Source organism: Arachis duranensis, chromosome 5 (genome assembly GCF_000817695.3).
Source record: "Arachis duranensis cultivar V14167 chromosome 5, aradu.V14167.gnm2.J7QH, whole genome shotgun sequence".
NCBI lineage: Eukaryota > Viridiplantae > Streptophyta > Magnoliopsida > Fabales > Fabaceae > Arachis > Arachis duranensis.
The window spans coordinates 7,462,027-7,480,025 of NC_029776.3; the positions used below are offsets into that span (position 1 = coordinate 7,462,027).

At 36.3% G+C, this 17,999-nt stretch overlaps 1 protein-coding gene across 1 annotated transcript; it reads right to left on the minus strand.

Annotated features, from left to right (window-relative positions):
- Positions 1-12,780: 12,780 nt before the first annotated feature.
- LOC107487708 (uncharacterized) lies at positions 12,781-13,503 on the minus strand. The gene has a single exon (XM_016108404.1). It carries the CDS (start codon positions 13,501-13,503, stop codon positions 12,781-12,783), a length of 723 nt encoding a protein of 240 aa, XP_015963890.1.
- Between the last annotated feature and the right edge of the window lie 4,496 nt (positions 13,504-17,999).

Below are 17,999 nucleotides of genomic sequence, written 5' to 3' on the forward strand. Positions count from 1 at the left end.
TTCAAGAAATTATTATTACAGTAATGGAAATTAAAACATACAATTTAATTATCATACAGCAGGATGTAGTTGCTTACATTTTGCATTGAACCTTTTGGCTTCCTCTATGATATTTTGGCATCCAACAGTAAAATTATGCATAATCTCACCGCGTGTTTGGAACCGCTCATGGGATTCGACTTCTGGCTCCTCAGGATCATCCATCACCACATATGTTATGGTCGTTTCAGCAAAGCTTTCGGCGGCGGCTTCGGCTTCATTCACCTGCTGAAAGTTATCAGCTATTGATGATGATTCCATCAATGGCCGTGGCTTCTTTGGATCCTTTTCTGGACTTGGTTCTGCTTCAGATGCTAGCCTCTTACCCTTATCCTTCTTATTTGGATCCTCATCCATTTCTGTTTTCTGCGCTGCAAACAATAATAATGAATTATTAAGCTATAATTACCTTTTTAATCTTCTTTAAAGAACAAGATAAACCTATATTATTCTTCTTTGTAAAATCTCAAATAAAGGAATATTAGACAGAAAATTAAACCAGTATTACAAGTAGAAACTACAATGTAATTGAACCCTAAAACAAAATGAAAAAGTTCAAGGCCTAAGCATAGAAATTAAAGTAACACGAACTAAATACAAAGTGCCAGTCAGAATTAATCACCATAACAAAACAAATCAGCATGCAGAAAAAAAATCTTTAAGAAGCTAGGAAGTATATCTCAAACGTAAATGATTAAAGGAGTATTGTACCTGCTGATCGATGGTAAAGAACGAAAACAGCGGTAGCGAGAGAAGAGAAGGAGACGTATTATGTAACGAAAGAGAATGATGAATGTGTATTCTACTATCCACTGTTGATGTCAATAGAGTAAAGAGCAGTGTTCAGCCATATTCACAATAAATAACTAACTAATTAATTAACCGAAAGTATAACCGTCTTAATATATTTTTTTTAATTTATTGCCTAATTATAGTATTCATTTGCATGTATTTTTAATATTCTTTTATTCCTTTTGTTTAACTCAAGTTGGCTTCAGTGAATTAAATTTATAAAAAAACATTATCAGTAAATTAAAAATAAAATAGATTTTCTAAAATATGTTATTTGAAATTAGGTAATAAAAAAGTGATATTTTTGAATTAGATTAATTAAATCGATTTTTTTTATTTCTTCTTTTCTGCAATACATAAGAACAAGCGCATAAGAACAAATTTAAACAAATACAAGTTAAATGAAATCAATATGAAAATTAAACTTATTGGCTTTCGGATTCAGATTCGGAAAATCTTTCTTCTCTCGAAGAAGAATCCATCTCGACAATTTTCTTTTTTATTTTTTTTCCTTTTTCTTTCTTGTCCAAGTTACTTGTCTTTGTTTTTTCTTTCTTTTTTTCCTTTCTATACAGAAGTCTCTAAAACAAAAACAAAGACTCAATTATTTAATTATCAAGAAAACACATTAACAATCCGGTGAACTAAATGAAACAATTCTACCGAACCGAAAAATATTCATATAGAATAGTACATGACAACTATTTAATCCTCAAGAAAAATATTTCTTAATACAGAAACATTCAAATGAACAAACTAACAGTTGCAAGTAGGACGTATAAATTAATTATAACCTAAAACAAAAGTTTATTTAATTAGTAGAGTATTTTAAAAGCATTTAAAACCAAATTTTAGTAGAGTATTTACCAATGGTTCTGTTGCATCGTTAGAAATCCGTTCAAGCATCATTTGCTTTGTCCAATGGGCCACCCACGGTGCTGGGGGAGCATCAAGTGCGAACGGGCGGGAGAATTTCGTTTCGTGGAAGTATATCAACATCAACACAAAAACACAGTCATCAACAGACTGTTTTCTCCCCTTTCTCTTATTTTCAACTCCTTTCATCAAGAAGTTGAGCACATGCTTTACCCAATCCCATTCTCGAATGTTGTCCACATGAAAGATCGGTGGCTTATGGATTGGGGAGGCCACACTTACTGCTGTGGGAAGCAAGAATAACTTTTGTATGAAGATAACAAAAGTCCTCTTGAATATTTTCCAGTTTTCCTCCCCTTCTACGCTCATATCCAGCACATTCCTTGTCAAAGTCACCAAGAAAATATTTTTGATGCTGTCAAATATTTCCTTATCTGCTGGATTAAGGTTGTTGTAATCAACCTTATTAGGAAAACGATTCCCTACAATATTTTAATAGAAAAAATCAGTCAAAAAGACAAAAACGCTTAGTTTAATTTTCTGGACTCCAATGAACTGAAAATAAGCAATAAGTAGAAAGTGTATTACCTCCGTTGGTTATGCCCAGGGTAGCTGCTACTTTCTGAGGAGTTATGTATATTTTTTCCTGGAGAATTTTCAAGCATACTTTTTCTTCATCAAAGCGATCAAGCAATTCTTTCAACAGAGTATTAGAGACATTCATTTCTGGGACATTTGCCAGGGCACCAAATCCCATTTCTTCCACTAGATCTTTCTTTTCTTGACTCATATCCCTGTACACTGTTGCTATTGACTTTGTTTGGCATCTGTACTAATGAGTTTTCTGCATATTTTGAAACAGAATGTGAGGATATATTTATAATACAAAATAGATATTATTCGAATGAAAGTGGATAAATATATTTAATCTGCTTACGTTATAGTGCGGCTTCTCCTTCATTGTTGCCATTGTCTTGTTCTGTTTTACTATAATGAAAAATTTTGGTCAATACTTCACTCAATACATCAACAAGTACAAGCATGTATATCTGAATCAAGTCAATTAAAATGCCACAGGTCACCGAACCAAACAACATTCACTTGGCGAACCAAAATCACAAAGGCCACCGAACCGAACAACATTCACGAGGTGAACCAAAATCACAAAGGCCACCAAACTAAACAACGTTCATGTGGTTAATAAATGGTGATCAACTTTCAATCAACAAGAATAGCATTCCTCCATGCAAAAGAGGTACTGAAGATAGTAACAACCAATTTCAAAGCTCTAGTTAAACTATCCACACCGATAAGACCAAGCACGTATATCTTAATCAAATCAACATCTTCCAAAAGAAAAGTTTTTCAAATTTCATGAATTAGGTGTTCTTTCAAAATGACATTTGCAAATTGGCTTCTTTAAAAACTCTTACTGAAATCTATCCAATATAATGAGATAATGTTACAATAGTATGGCTTATCAAAGTCCATTGTCCTAAACAAAATTTACATTTGGACAATACATTATTTGCTTCTCAAAGGGATCCAAACTGAAGATTCTTACTAGCATTATATAGGACAGCCTTAACGAAACTCATTCATGCACAGAATCAAACATTATAAATAATGAAACAGCTAGGAAATGATTTGTTGCATGTTATCACAAAAGGAACACACCGAACCGAACATCATTCACTTGGTAAACCAAAATTATAAAAGCCACCGAACCGAACAAATCTCAAAGCCCTAGTTACACTATCCACTGAATTGAATGAAAATAACAACAAATTTCATTCCAATGCCTAGTTATACTGTAAAAATGCATTCACAATAGTTCCATCTACTAAACGAAGCAAATCAATCTAGTAAACCTAAGATGGAAGTAGGAGAAGCGCGACATTGCAAGATTTTAAATGAACAGTAGTTTTCTTATACCTTTGGTAGTCTCTGTTGCAGTTTTCGTTCGTTTCTGGTTGTTGCTTGTGAAATCTTCTCGTAATTCCTTTCCAGTAGTGGTTTTTGCAGAGAACGTAATTGAAGTTTGAGTGATGTTGAGAGAGATTCGAAGAGAATGAGTCATTTCGTGTCTTGGTTTCATGTTGAAGAAGATGTAACATTTTTTCATAATGAAGTGCAAATGAAAAAGGAGGGATTTCGTTTGTCTCTGGTGCGTGTTTTCACTCGCCATTTAATGCACCTGATTCTATTTGGTCTTGGACTAACTTGGTTACATGGCTATATGGATGTGTAGCAGCCCTATTTTTTTTAATAGTTTATGATTCTTTAGTTACGTAGCTTACTTAAAAAGACTATGATGTATGGATATGGGTTCTGGCTTTTTTTTATCCCATTTTCTTATCATTTCACTTATCATATTCTTATCAACTCCACTTATTAATGATATTAATTATAATATCATATCCCTTACTATTAGGCATTCTTGTAATCAATACTTAATATTTCCTTTTATAATTTGATTTTTATATTTAAGAATACAATAATAATAATAATAATAATAATAATAATAATAATAATAATAATAATAATAATAATAAAGAACGGTAATGATAATATCAATTACATTCAATAATTGTAATTGATTCTTGTCCGTTAAAACATTTATCATGACTTAATAGAGATATGAAACATGAAAACTACCTTAATATATACTTTCCATTAATTCAATTATGTTCATTCAAAAATCACAAGAATAATACCATTGCCAGCACAATAGTGTATAAGCCACGAAATTTTACAAGAAGTCGCATTTATCATTGCAAATAGTATGGCATTTGAATTCGACCTTAATACGGTACTTTTGGTAGAAGGTGCCGAAGAATTTGAACAGACTGACTCACCCGACGAGATTGTTGTCAGTCAACCAATTTTTTAGAATATAAAAAATCACACTAGTTTTGATGAGGTATGATAATAAACTGGTTTTTTTTTAGTGTTTTTATGTGCATCATTATAGTATAGTAAGTGTACTAACTAAGTTTATACGCATAACATTCATAAGTTCATATACATAACATCCATAATTACATATAACTAACATCTAAAAATTAAATTCATGTTTATTAGATATTACATCCGTCATCCATACACATCATTTTTTAGTTACTGTGCACAAGTAATATCAAGTTAACACATATTTTTAATTTTTATCATAATTGAATTTGAAAAAATGTCAAATTCTTAAATTAATTTATTCAATTAATAAATTTACTCGTAACATCCATAAATTAATACACATAACATCCATAATTTTATATTAATAACATCCATAATTTTGTACTCATAACATTCATAATTTCATACATATGATGTCTATAATTAAATTATTATAATTAATATTACCAAATTTTAAATTATGCATCTTATTGTATTTTTCAAATTATCTCATATGTGCACTAATAGGTCATGATTTTAATTATTCTATTATTTTTAGTTAATATTCATATGTTTGTTTATTTATTGATTTTAATATGATGAATTAATTATTATTTTTAAAAATTTATTTTTTAATTTTTGTTTATATTTTATTTTTTAATAGTTTATATATAAAATATGAGTTGTATAATAGAAGTTATTAAAATTTTTTAATTTAATCTCCATAATTTTTGCAGAAAAATTACATTTCAATGGGTAATAATATGATTGAAGAATGTTAGAAATTTAATTTGAAAGAAACTAAAATTAATTTTGGAAAGAACATTAATGACTCAAAATACCCAGAAAAAAGGTGTAACACCCTACCACACAGAGCCTTACGCTTAAGTCGTAAAGCAGAGGTGGAAAGGTATTACGACCTCTAAAAGAAAAGGATATGTACATAGATATAGTTGGATGAAATCATATCTAGGAGCCTTGAAGAACAAGCTAAACAAAACGATAAACAGAAAATCGTGACACACTCGCATGGATATTCATAAAACGGACAGGTAAAATCGAAAGATAACTGAAAACATATATACATATCAGAGTTCTAAAACTCAGATAGCAAGCTCCATACTCGACCTGCGAAACTAAGGCCGACCAGAGTATATGATTATATATATATACAACCCAAAATAAAACTCAAACCACAAAGTAAACCCCTGTATCTCCAAGTCGACCTCTAGGAGGGACAAAACACAAAATGTACATGTGGAGATTCTATAAACATGTATACATAGCCCAAAATCAAGATGTGACAGTCAAAAAGGTAGTTCTTCGCTTGAAAGGAGGATATCCAAACGCTCAACAAGGTGTTTGTCGACCTGCATCTGAAAAATAACAACATAGTATGGGATGATAACCGGAGGTTCTCAGTATGGTAAAGGTGTCCGCATAGTTAATATAAAAGGTCTCAGGAAAGTCAGAGGCATTCCTAGAACTCCGACACTCAAAATCATTCTTAAATAAGATAAACTAAACTAAAAGTTAGGTAAGTTATCTAATGTATTCTAGTTCTGAATCTAACTTTAACTTAATACTTCACTTTCTGTCGCCTCCAATCCTCCGAATCACTCATGGCACAACGCTCTCCCCTCACACCTTCGTCAAGAGGGATTTCTCAAAAAAACATACATATACAGTTTAAGTAAGGAAAACACAGATAGAGAAGCATTTACAGCAAGTAGAACAAGTAGCGGATAAGCAGAATTAAACAGTTAAGCAAACCAAAACAGTGCACACTCAAGCAAACAAACAAATGCATATGATGTATGCCTATCCTATGGCTGATGAGTCTCATCTGTCGGTTATATAGCCAACCCGACAGGTCCTGGTAGTTAACCATTGGATAGTCCCTCTGTGCGCGCATCCCTAAGCTCAATAATATTCCATGGAGTCAAACTCCAAACTCAAATATAATATTCCATGGAGTCACACTCCAAGCTCAATAATATAGTATTCCATGGAGTTAAACTCCAAGCTCAATAGTATAGTATTCCATATATATATATGCATGCCCATGGGGAAATCTGGGGAGTTAAAGTGCCCGGTCACATCTTGCGACAGAGGGTCAACAAATAGTCTCAAATACACAAGCCACATAATAATCTCTTTCCTTTTTAAAATAACACTTCAAATCAAGACTCCAATTCTTATTGAAACTATGACAGTATCTCCTCTAAAACTCAAATTTCTGCCACCATTCAAGGGTCCCAACTATCAAATCAAACACCTCTCAGTCATTCAAATCATTTCCAGTAATAAATTATTTCAAAATCAAACAAATACCAATATTAAATCTTTTTTCAAACTAACCAACTTCAACAGCAAATTATTGACAACAGCTAAACCTCACATTTTATACCATATACACAATCCATTAATTATTCATTCATTTCATTCCTATCTTAAGGTCTTCTAGCCTAAGTTTTCACGTAACATTAAACATTAACTACGAGAAACTAAAACCATACCTTCGCACGAAATCAAAATATTCAAAGCTCAGGAGAAGCTTTCTGAGTGAGCTATCGAAGAAGAAAATGTCCAGAATCGTCTGTGCCTCCTAAAACTCCCGTTGGCCAAACCCAAAGAAAAGAGGAGCTACGTCACTATCAACTTCTACTAATTCAAAATGGTACCAACGTGTAGAGGAGGAGGTTACGAATACTCTTATCGGATTAGATTTTTTATTGGAGTTACGAATTTCAAGAAATCGAAACCGGAGGTTCAAAAGAATTTACGTTTTCTCTCGATCTTCTCTCTCCGTTTTCTTTCTTTTCTTTCCTCTCGCATACGTTAATGATATATATATATATATATAGGAAAGTTTTCAAGTGGTCCAGACCACTTTTTTGGATCTCTGATGATCCAGTTCTAGTAGCCGTTGGATTTAATAATTTAATAAAGGTAGGGTCATGATTGATGTAGATTTATATAATGTGATTCATGGAAAAGTGAGTGTAGCGTATGAGGTGACCTGATGATGCGGTTGTCTGCCGTTATAGGGGAGCAGGGGTCATTCATGCCCATATATGGCGCTGACCCAGAAAGAGATAGCCAGCCAAAGTGTGGAACGGCTAGCTGGAAACTAAATGGGCCAGGATGTTTAACAGTAGTAATATGGGCCAGGTTGTTTTTTTTAGATCCAGTTAGTTTAAAAAGGCATTTCCCCACCCCCATTAGATCACGTAAATATCGAAACTCGTAAGTCGTAACCTAGGGCAGCCACCGTCAAAGAAAGGAGAAACCCCAGTATCCGAAACGCGAAACCCAACCCTACGCAGCCCTCACAGGGCCTTCCTGCCCCTCGCATTCGCACCGGAGCAGCACCTAGCAGCGACTGGAAGTCCCAGGAACCAACGTGTCCCAACCCGGTGCCAGTGTCGTCGAACGACCGCCTCCAACCCCACGCAGTTCTCGTAGGACCTAGCAAACCGTCGAGGTCGCGCGGAAGTAGCACCTCACAGCCACTCGCAGTCCCAGGAACCAACGCCCCCTAACCCCATGCGAGTCCCGTTGAAGAACCGCCTCCAAGCAGCTACGGAGAGCCAAGAAGAAGCGGGGACCATACCCTCCCAACAGTGGCATACCGGCGAACCTTACCCCTTCGTAGAGCCAAGAACCTTAATACCTGGCAGATCCAGTAGTTCCAGCTGCATGCATCATATGGATAGAAATGGGTTGCCCTTGATGTTTGATACCTAAGAGGTGGGGCCCATCTTCTCCCATTCAGGTTTGTGATATTTTTCTTTGTTGATGTCAAACTTGGTTTAAATTTGGTAAATCTGAGATCTGTTTGATAGAGCCTGAGAGAGAGGCCTTCCGACGGATCTGAAAGTCGGTTGTATTAGGTGGATGAAATCCTGAGTGTTTATGTCAGCGATAACCGATGGAGTGTGCAGTGCGGTGGGACAATTGTGGGAAGCACACCCAGACCTTGGAAAAACTGTAAGTATAACCAACATGATTTCGGAGATCCTGATGTTCTAATTTTGGTTATGAAAGATGTTATTCGTTCGTTTAATCCATTTTATATAAATTTTTTGGTTATAGAATACTGCCGGAATGTATGGGATGAGAGATCTGGATGCAAAACCAATATTGTTCTGCCACAGCCATTCAGTTAGTGCGAGCCAATTGGCGAGGTGAGTGACGTTGAAGTTTGTCGTTGTGTCATTTATATTTTTTAATCAGTTGATGATTGACTTAGAATTATTAAATAATTAATTATGAAGGGGATTAGTGCTGGTAAATAAATTCGCAAATAGTTGTTTGGTGCCCGAAAATGGTGAATAAGTTGATGATTCGGTTAGTTTCATGTTGCATCAGAAGTTGCTGGCTTTTTGGTTATGGTTTATTCTGCCAGTTAGAGAACAAAGAATCATTGTAATGTAATTTGAAAACTTAAATATTGTTGGACTTACCAGCTGAGGATGAAATAGAAGTAAAATGGAGGTAGAGAGAAGATTTTAGCGTTTGTTTGAATGAAGGTTGTTACGGAGTTGTATAGTTATCGGCGTTAAAGCAAGATTATTTCGTTGTTTTTTAGTATAACGGGGAATTTAAATTTAAATTCCCGTTGATTTATTTGAGTGACTCCGATATTGATGATTCAAGTTTGATAAGTTTCCATGAGGATGACCGCCGTATGGGAAACAATTTTCCTATTCATACGATGGTGATCAATATGGAAACCTCTGAAACTTGAGTAATCAATTTCGGAAGCAGTCAAACGAATCGCCGCGGGTTTAAATTTAGATTCTCCTTTGTACTTAAATGCCACGAGAAACTCTTGCTTTAGTTCTGATAACTCTACAACTCTGTCTCAGCCTTCGATCATTCAAACACTATCATTTTTTTTCTTGCTCCATTTTACTTCTATTTTATCCCAGTTGGTAACTCCAATAATATTTGTTTCCGCAGGCTATTCGAATATTTCTGTTTTAAGAAATTCGATGCTACCTCGTGGTAGGTGGTAACACGGTCTATAATGATTGTTGTTAGCACGATAACCAATGGGAATGCAGGAAATTGAAACTGATATGATTTATGATCTCTTTTGGCGTCGAATTATTACGCAATAGAAATAAAAAATGCAGTTACCTTTTTTTTAATGTGTACTTTTTTATGCTGACTTCCTGAGGTCGAGGCCCGTGAAGGGGGGATAAGAAAAGGGTGCGTGCGCACATTGCCGACATGTACCATGGTCCTTGGCTAGAAATCATGTTTTCGTGAGGAGGGAGGGGCACGTGAAGCAATTTAAAGTGACAAAATCTCACAAACGGGAGACGCATTCTGCGCAACATGAAAAGGGGCTTTTGTTGGAGAGGTACATATATGTTGTTGACAGCTTGTTTCAGTTTTGGTACCTTATAAATTTCAAAGCATGACATGGGGAAGACGTGATTGTGTATTTTGACTTCGCTGGCCACACGAGGCTGCATATATTCAGCATTTTTCTCTTGTTGGAAAGGAACTTATTGAATTTAACGTTACTCTACATTTCTTTAGATTGTCAGATTGTGTATGTTGTTTTGGCGCGATATTTTGTTCTGTTCTTCCGTGTTATTTGCACTGAAAGCTTTATTAGCATAAGAGTAATGTTGCATCTTTCTCCATTGTTTTGTCTTGGTTCATCAGTTTTAGTATGTAAGATATGTTCTGAGGGTTCTGTGCTTTTATATTGTTGGAAGGTGCAAGTTCGGTTCTCTCAGGATTGCTATGGAAGAGAAATCATGGGATTTGTGTTTTGTTTAGTGGATGGAAAAGACACGCTTTGCTCTCTTGGCTGGAACCCATGACTGTCTTCTATGCTTATCCGGTTCAGGTATGCTTCTGTTTTGTTCCTGTTTTTTTTTGTTGTTTTTCCCATCCTTATGCCAATGTTTCTTCTTCCCCTTTTTTGAAAATTTATATATTTTTATGAATCGTTTAAAGAACCTCCTTTGACTTTCTATTGTCCCTTTCAAAACTATGCTTCTTGTCTGATGAAGAAAATACAGAAGCCGATGAACCATTTTATCTGTTTTGGACTTAGTGTTAGCCAAGTTTATGTTCTGTATTGTTGTTTTCGGTTGATATTTGTTTAGATCCCCAAACATGCCTTAAATTTTCAACCCCTTTAACTCAAATGTGTCACTTTCATGACAGGGGGTTGGTGAAAGATCTTCTCCAATTCATTACAGAATGGTGAAACTGAAACTATAAAAGAAATGTCTGTTTCCTATTCATGTTACAACCGGGTTGTACGAAATTTATTTGTATTTAGACTTCGCTTCAATGAAGAAACACAGTCTCAATCGGATCCATTACTGTCAATAAGCTAACCATCATGGAGGCGTTTTTACTTGGAAAGTTCATGACATGTTCCTCCACTCTCGCTTTCTACTTCCCAGTTGGGCTGAAAGATGAATTACACCTCTACTTTGTGCTATACATTTTCACGCAGCTTTTAGCAAGTGAAGCAGTTGTGTTTGTCATGGAAGTTTTTTACTTTTTTCCGCCATTCATGTTTTTATTCCGCTAATAAAATCTGCGTATTAGTTGTAGGTGTCATAGAGTGGGTAAAGAATGTAGTCGTTTTTTTCCGTAACTTGCATCGTTGCATTGCACTACGAAATAATGTTTTGTGCAGTTTGCCTTTCCTATAGCAGTTTTCAGTTTAAAAAATTTTTTGTAGCTGTGTGTGATTCGTAAAATTATTATCATTAATTAAGTGTGTCATTCTCAATCCCCAATTGCACTAGAGCGTATGATTCTTTTGGTTTTTTGTCGTTAGTTACGTTGGGAAAGTAATTTTGTTTTCAGCATAACAAATTTGTCTTTTGAACAAAACGCGTATGACGTAGTCGCTTTTCATAATTAGAAGCAGTCTTTCATTGTTCAATAACGACGTTTTGTCTTTTTATATTTTAAAAAAATAGATCCTTTATGAAGTAACGTTACGTTCTATCATACTAGGAATGTAAAAAATCAGAATGAACAAAAAAATCATCGGTTTTCCATTTAAAGTTGTCGATTTCTATAAATCTTAGGAATGTTCAGATGTCCTGAACAGAGGAGGAGGGTAAATGGATTAAGGGCTTAAGCTGGTAAAATCACGTATGAAAAACTAGACTTCGCTGAGTTAATAACAGTTCACGTCGAATAATAAGCTGATGTTCTGCGTGAAGTGAGCATTAGACTAAGTAATACAATAGAATATACGATAAAAAGCAAACAAGGCAAGACATTGGAAAGTAAGACTGCTACAAACCAGGTAACACATGGTTGTAGGTCCTGTTATAGGTAAGGTTAAGAGGAGCCTACCACCTAAGCAGAGTTAAGAATACGACGACGATGGTGACGAAGAAAAACAGGATAAAGCGGTAGGGATTTTGTTGGCGGCGGCTTTGGTTGGATCGGTTGCTATGACGGCCAGTTGAGTGGTTGTCCCCTCCTTCAATTTGACGTTGCTCCTGAATACCTTGGTCGAAAGGGAGTAGTTGGTCAGGGATCTGTGATGGGTTGTGTCGAATGGAAGCTGCATGCATTGGATGCACTAGAAAACCACTGTTGGTGAGCTCAGTTTGTAATTGGTTGGCAGATACGAATTGTTCGAACGCCATACGAGCTTCGTCGAAGGTTTCGTAAGACTTATGGAGGTTGCCGCTAACTTCGTTAACTTGCCTATGACAGGCAGGCCATGAACTATAGATACCAGGGACCCTCCCTATGAAAACAACATAGTATTTCTTCTTGGCACGGACCATGTTGAGATTCCAACTGAGAGTATAGATGGGAGGTTAAGAGGTTGCGCGTGTTTAAGATGGGAGCTTGGTTTTGGTGGTTTTTATAGTCAACGAGGAATGTGCCTGTGATTTGAACGGGAAATTAAAATTTTGCAACTGTAATATTTCCAACGGTAGGAAAGTTAGCGAATGTGGGGCTCACATGTGTCGTTCTGATAGGAGCATAAAGTTGCCTAATTTAGCTTCGATGATGGGCAGGGTTGCGCTTGAAATTAAATGTTATGAAATAATCAACAAACTTCGAAACTTAATTATGAAAACTAAATATAAAACAAGTGGGAAATTCAATTGTAGCAAGTCATTTATTTTATGTTTAATATGCAGGTTGTAATCAAATTGTTTTAAGTCATGGGAGATTGACGAAGGCTTGCAGGTCGTAGTCTGCGCGACACTGGATGCAGGGGATATGAGCGGCCCTGCCGAAAGCATGGACGGAGTTTCGCTCTGCCGCACGTCTGCGATAATCGTAGAGAAGAGGCATGTGGCCCCTGGTGGAGCACCTAGGTGAGGCACAGACAGTGTGTTGTTCTTCTATACGGGGCATTTGGACCTCACCTGGCCACGATTGTGTCAGAATTGAAAAGCACCTCGCGTTACTGCCAGCGAGTAAACCAGCCGCATCAAGCTCCCGATACAGTTCCAGCCCTTTTTGTTTTTCTACGTTGTAGTCCGTGCGAAGCATCAACATCATGCTCAGTGCGTATTTGGCTGCTGCATGTCCTCTACTTGATGCTCTGTTCAGCATCTGGATGCCAACGTTTTCGTTGCGTCTGATGAAGAGTTCCCGCAGTGCCTCCCGAAACAGAAGCTCTGGGTTGCCAGCTGCCATGCAGCGATCAAAGAATGTCTTTGCCTCCGGGTTGAGGCACCACCACCAGGGCGTAGCATGCGGGGGTGGTATGGAAACACTCCGGTGAACGATATCGGCCTCTCCCGCATCGTGTGCAGCCTTACAGCTCATTCTGAGACTGCACAGGGATTGGATGGAGTCTGTCGCAACTTTAATGGCTATTACTTCCCATATGTCGTTCGGAATGAAAGCGATATTTGAACAACAGTCTATTGTCATTTTCAGTTTGTTCCTGTTGGTTCCTCTTTCGATGTGGATGGGGATATGTCGTTAGAGTATGGTGTTTTGAGTGTGGCATAGGAGTGTAGATAGGCTCCATATTTATAAGTCCACCTATCCTTTTGGAAACCTGAACTTGAGTGTAGCAGATACGTTGTGAGTTTCGCATTCGTAATATTAAACGTTAGAGTAAGCGTAAGTGTAGTTTGGTGAAAACTAAAAAGTGTTTGGGGAATGGTATTAATTAATGGAAAAGAATAGATGAACCAGAAAATGTTTTAACAATGTTCCCCTAGCACTATCCTAATTAAATTAACTCTATTAATGTTATTATAATACATTGTTCACCCGTTGTTAAACAAAAGTTGTAAAAATGGGTTTATTTTTGTTAAGCTGTTGTTGTATACATTATTCCACGTGCAACTAGTAGAATGTTAAACTTTGGGGCAGATACTTAGCCGTTTATTATATATAGTTAATCGTTAATTACTTGTGTTATCTGCATAGTGCACGCTAGTTTAATATCACATATTTGAACTTCGTGTTTTTGAAATTTGTTTTCTTTATCACATAGAGAGGAGATGATGAGACGCGTTTAATGAGAGATAAAAAATCAACTTCACATTTGGTGGAGGGTTGGAAAAAACGGTTAGGTGAGGTTAATGCATTTATTATCCAATTTAAATCTCTGGGGAAGCGGTGTGAGTGTCGAATGAGATAAGTGTGTATACATAACTGGATTGGAGAATGTGATGGGGCACGCCATATATAAATATATATAAGTTTGATGTTTGAGATTACTTCGTTGTTGCGGAATTTGTTAATAAGATCGAAGGTTGTTATACATCCTCCAGTGAGTGAGTCGGTGTTCATTGGGTTGGAACAATGTGGAGCCCCAGTGATGGTGATGCAACTGGTTCTTCCGGAGGACCTGGCCCTAGCGACCCTCTCGGCGACGACGGTAGGCGGTTTCACATTATCTTCTTTCCCGGTTTTCCTTTACGTCTGCTCATTGTTATTGTTTTTTGTCATTTTGAATTCTAGAAGTTGTCCCCACCGTGAGTCCTGACCAGTTTGTCATCACGGAGGACCTTGAGCAGACGCTGCGGAGGGCATGCGACGCCCTTAAGACAGAGCCTCCAGTGTTTAAGGCCCGCGATTGCGTTTCCGTCCACGGCGTACGCTACTATGGGTTTGTGGTTCATGTGGTGGGCCCACCGGACGGAGTCAACTTTGTTGCCTACGGCAGGTTCTCCCGCGATCAACGCATGGCCAGGCAAGATGCCGCTTTATCATCCCTGCAAGCGGTTGTGGGAGAGTCAGGGAAGGAGATCCTCGACTACAATTACTTCGTGGCTAAGAGTTGCAGGGAACGTGTTGTGGAGTTGGAGCGGATATGTAGTCTGTCCGTCGACTCCCGTGTCGCTGAACTGGAGGCTGAGAACGCTCGCTTAAGGGAGCGGCTGGCTTCTTGGGAGACCTTGCACCGCCGTGGATAAGGTTGGTTTGGTGTTGGGCATACCCTTAACAGTTTCTGGGGATTCGGGTTTGTTGGTTACGGTTCGTGGTTGACGGTTTTAGGGTTTGTGGTCAAGGGTTTCTTATTCATGTTTTTTGTTCGTGACTCTAACATCTATCTAGTTATTACAATATTATGTAATACTTACAATCTATATGATTATTTTCAGTCCATATATAGTCATGAAGCTAGGCGTTATTTTGTTATAGATTACACTACATTGCTTTCAATACATTTTAAATTTAAAGTGATTCCAGTGATGGTAGAAAATTTTTTTTAAGAACGTAGTATACCATTTAATATGGAGTAAATTGAAGAGCATAGAAGTAATTATCATAAATGTGGAAGCCGAGACGGCAGAAAGTGTTTAGTTGGAGTTTGTGAAAACGGTTTTTGGAGAATTATTGTATTCATTATGGAATTGCAATAACTCCCTCGTGAACTGGTATCATTAGGCAGTTCCAATTGGAATGGAGACTGTTAGGACGTGGTCTGCGTTTTGCTGTTTGGTGTTTGGTGTTTATGTAGTCAATATATCCATAATTTTGTTATTAGTGAATTTCTAAATTAAGTACCAGGGTCGCTAATAACAATAAAATATTTTTTAACACGTTGTCTTCCTCACAACTTTGTAAACAGATGCTGCACAGATATTTTGAAAGTTCAGATATTTTTCGCCTATCATTTTTAATAACGTGAAATGTGTTAGCAACATGAAAATGATTAGGTTTGTTGAGTTTATTGCTATTCGTGCTAGAATTTGTTTTAAGAGAGGGATAGTAACGATGGTAGAATTTTTTTATCCATGAAACAAATAAAGTTAGAAATAGTATTCTTGTTGTGGTGAAAATACAATATAACTATGTGTCCTTTAAAATTCAGCCTTTATTCAGATTTTAAATTTAAATATTATTATTTAAAATAGTTATTTTAATAGAACTTTTCTTCTCTTGTGAACGTTCTTTTTAGTTTCTTCTCTCTTACTGTTCTTTACAAAAATTTGCCTAGAAGCGTAATATTTTCTCTACAGGTAATTTATTATATCTTATTCGAGAAAAACTCATGTAATATTTTTTTTATATTTAGATTTTTTCGTTACTTATTTTGATATTAATGCTTCTAAAAGTATTAAAATGGTTGTTTGTAAAAATTCGATTTTGTTTTCAATTGTAAGACATCTAAAATTATTAAGTGAAACAAAAAATATATGTAAAACGCATCCAAAATCATAAATCAAAAATTTAAATTTAAACATTAAAAATAAAATAAACTTATTTTATATCTTATTCGATAAAATTCATCTAATGTTTATCATTTGTTTAATTATTTGTTGAATTTTATCGTTACTTAGTTGAACATTAATGCTTTTAAAATTATTAAAATGTATGTTTGTAAATATTGGTTATTTTTTATTTATTACACATCTAAAATTATTGACTTATATGCAAAACATGTTTGAAACACATCCAAAATTTTAAGACGGTCTAACATTTATTAATAATTAAATATATTAAATTTGAAATAGACATTTAAATTTAAAATTTTAAATTTAAGTTTTATTTAGTTTATATTTTGAATGTGTATTTAATTTTAAAAAGACACTAAAAAAGAAATTCTAATAAGAGTAAAAAAGAAATTCTAATTTATATTTCGTATAAAACTTTAATTTATTTCTCCCGTGTTTAATTAAAGGGTGATTTATATCATAATAAGAGTAAAAAAGAAATTCTTATTTATAAATAGTGCAAATTACCAACATAATGTCATTATTTATTGGTAATTTTTTAATTAAATTCAATCACATTACAAATTTTTCAAATTAAAATTTTTGGTTCGAAAATAAAAATTTTTCCATTTAAATTATTTTGTTTTATTAAATTTGAGTGGCAAATGGCTACACCATAATTTCTTCTTGGGTCCCACGAGGAAGGCAACCATTTGGCTTCTAGCAGAAGACTTCATCAAAAGCCCAGGGCACATTGTTCTAGGTACTGCAATTCTCAATACATTACTTCCCTAATGAGTTAGATAAGAACTCCACCTGATATCCGCCTGATTCACACGCTATCCACTCTGAACAGGTTCTTCAAACTCAGAATATCCCCTTCATCCACTGTGTTGGTGCCCTTCATCCACTGTGTTGGTGCCCTGACGAAGAGATGGCCGAATCTCACGCCAAAGGTGACGCCCTTAGGGTTATCAAAGCGGCCGGAGAGACGTCGCGGCCGATGGTAGGTTGTCGACTCCGATTCTTATTTTTGCGATTCTTTCTTACTCTAATCGCGGGATTTTGTTTTATCTCTTACTCGCACTCCTCATCTTGCCTTTTACGCAGCGTCTGCCTATACCGAATGGGCTCCTCCCCAAAGATAGCAACCATGTGTACATTACGGTCGCCGATGGGTCAAACCATTCTTACAAGATTGCATGCACCCCCAATGGGTGGAAAGAGATCACTCTCGGCAGGGGATGGCAGAGGTTCTATCATGAATACAAGCTAAATCCATCTAACATTCTGCTGTTCAAGCACAAGGGCAGAGACGACTTCAGCGTTCGCATCTTTCAATCGCCGGGTGTGGAAAGGACGTATGATACGTCGGGTGATGACTCCGGCGACGAAACACCCCCCCAGACGCCCAGGAAACGCACAAGCCCTACTGAAGTGCCCCGGCGTCGAATGGGATGTATCAATGTCCCCAGGAGCTCCGCTGCAGCTGAGGTGGAGCAGACTTTTCAGTCGGAGCACCCCTTTTTCATCATGCACATCACAAAAAGGCTATTGGGCATCCACTTCCTGGTAATGGCTTTGTCTCTACACTCTATATACACCTATTTCTTTCTTTAAGTTTGGGGACCACATTATCTGTTTTATTCCCCTTAATTACATACGATTCTCAATTATGGTTTGGTCAGCCAAATGTGCCGCACTTTGGAGACGACGTCAACGATGATGCCATTGTAAATCTGAGAGCGGGGG

Coding starts and splice junctions, on each gene's coding strand:
- LOC107487708 (XM_016108404.1), bottom strand. CDS start 13,503: ATGACAATAGACTGTTGTTCAAATATCGCTTTCATTCCGAACGACATA.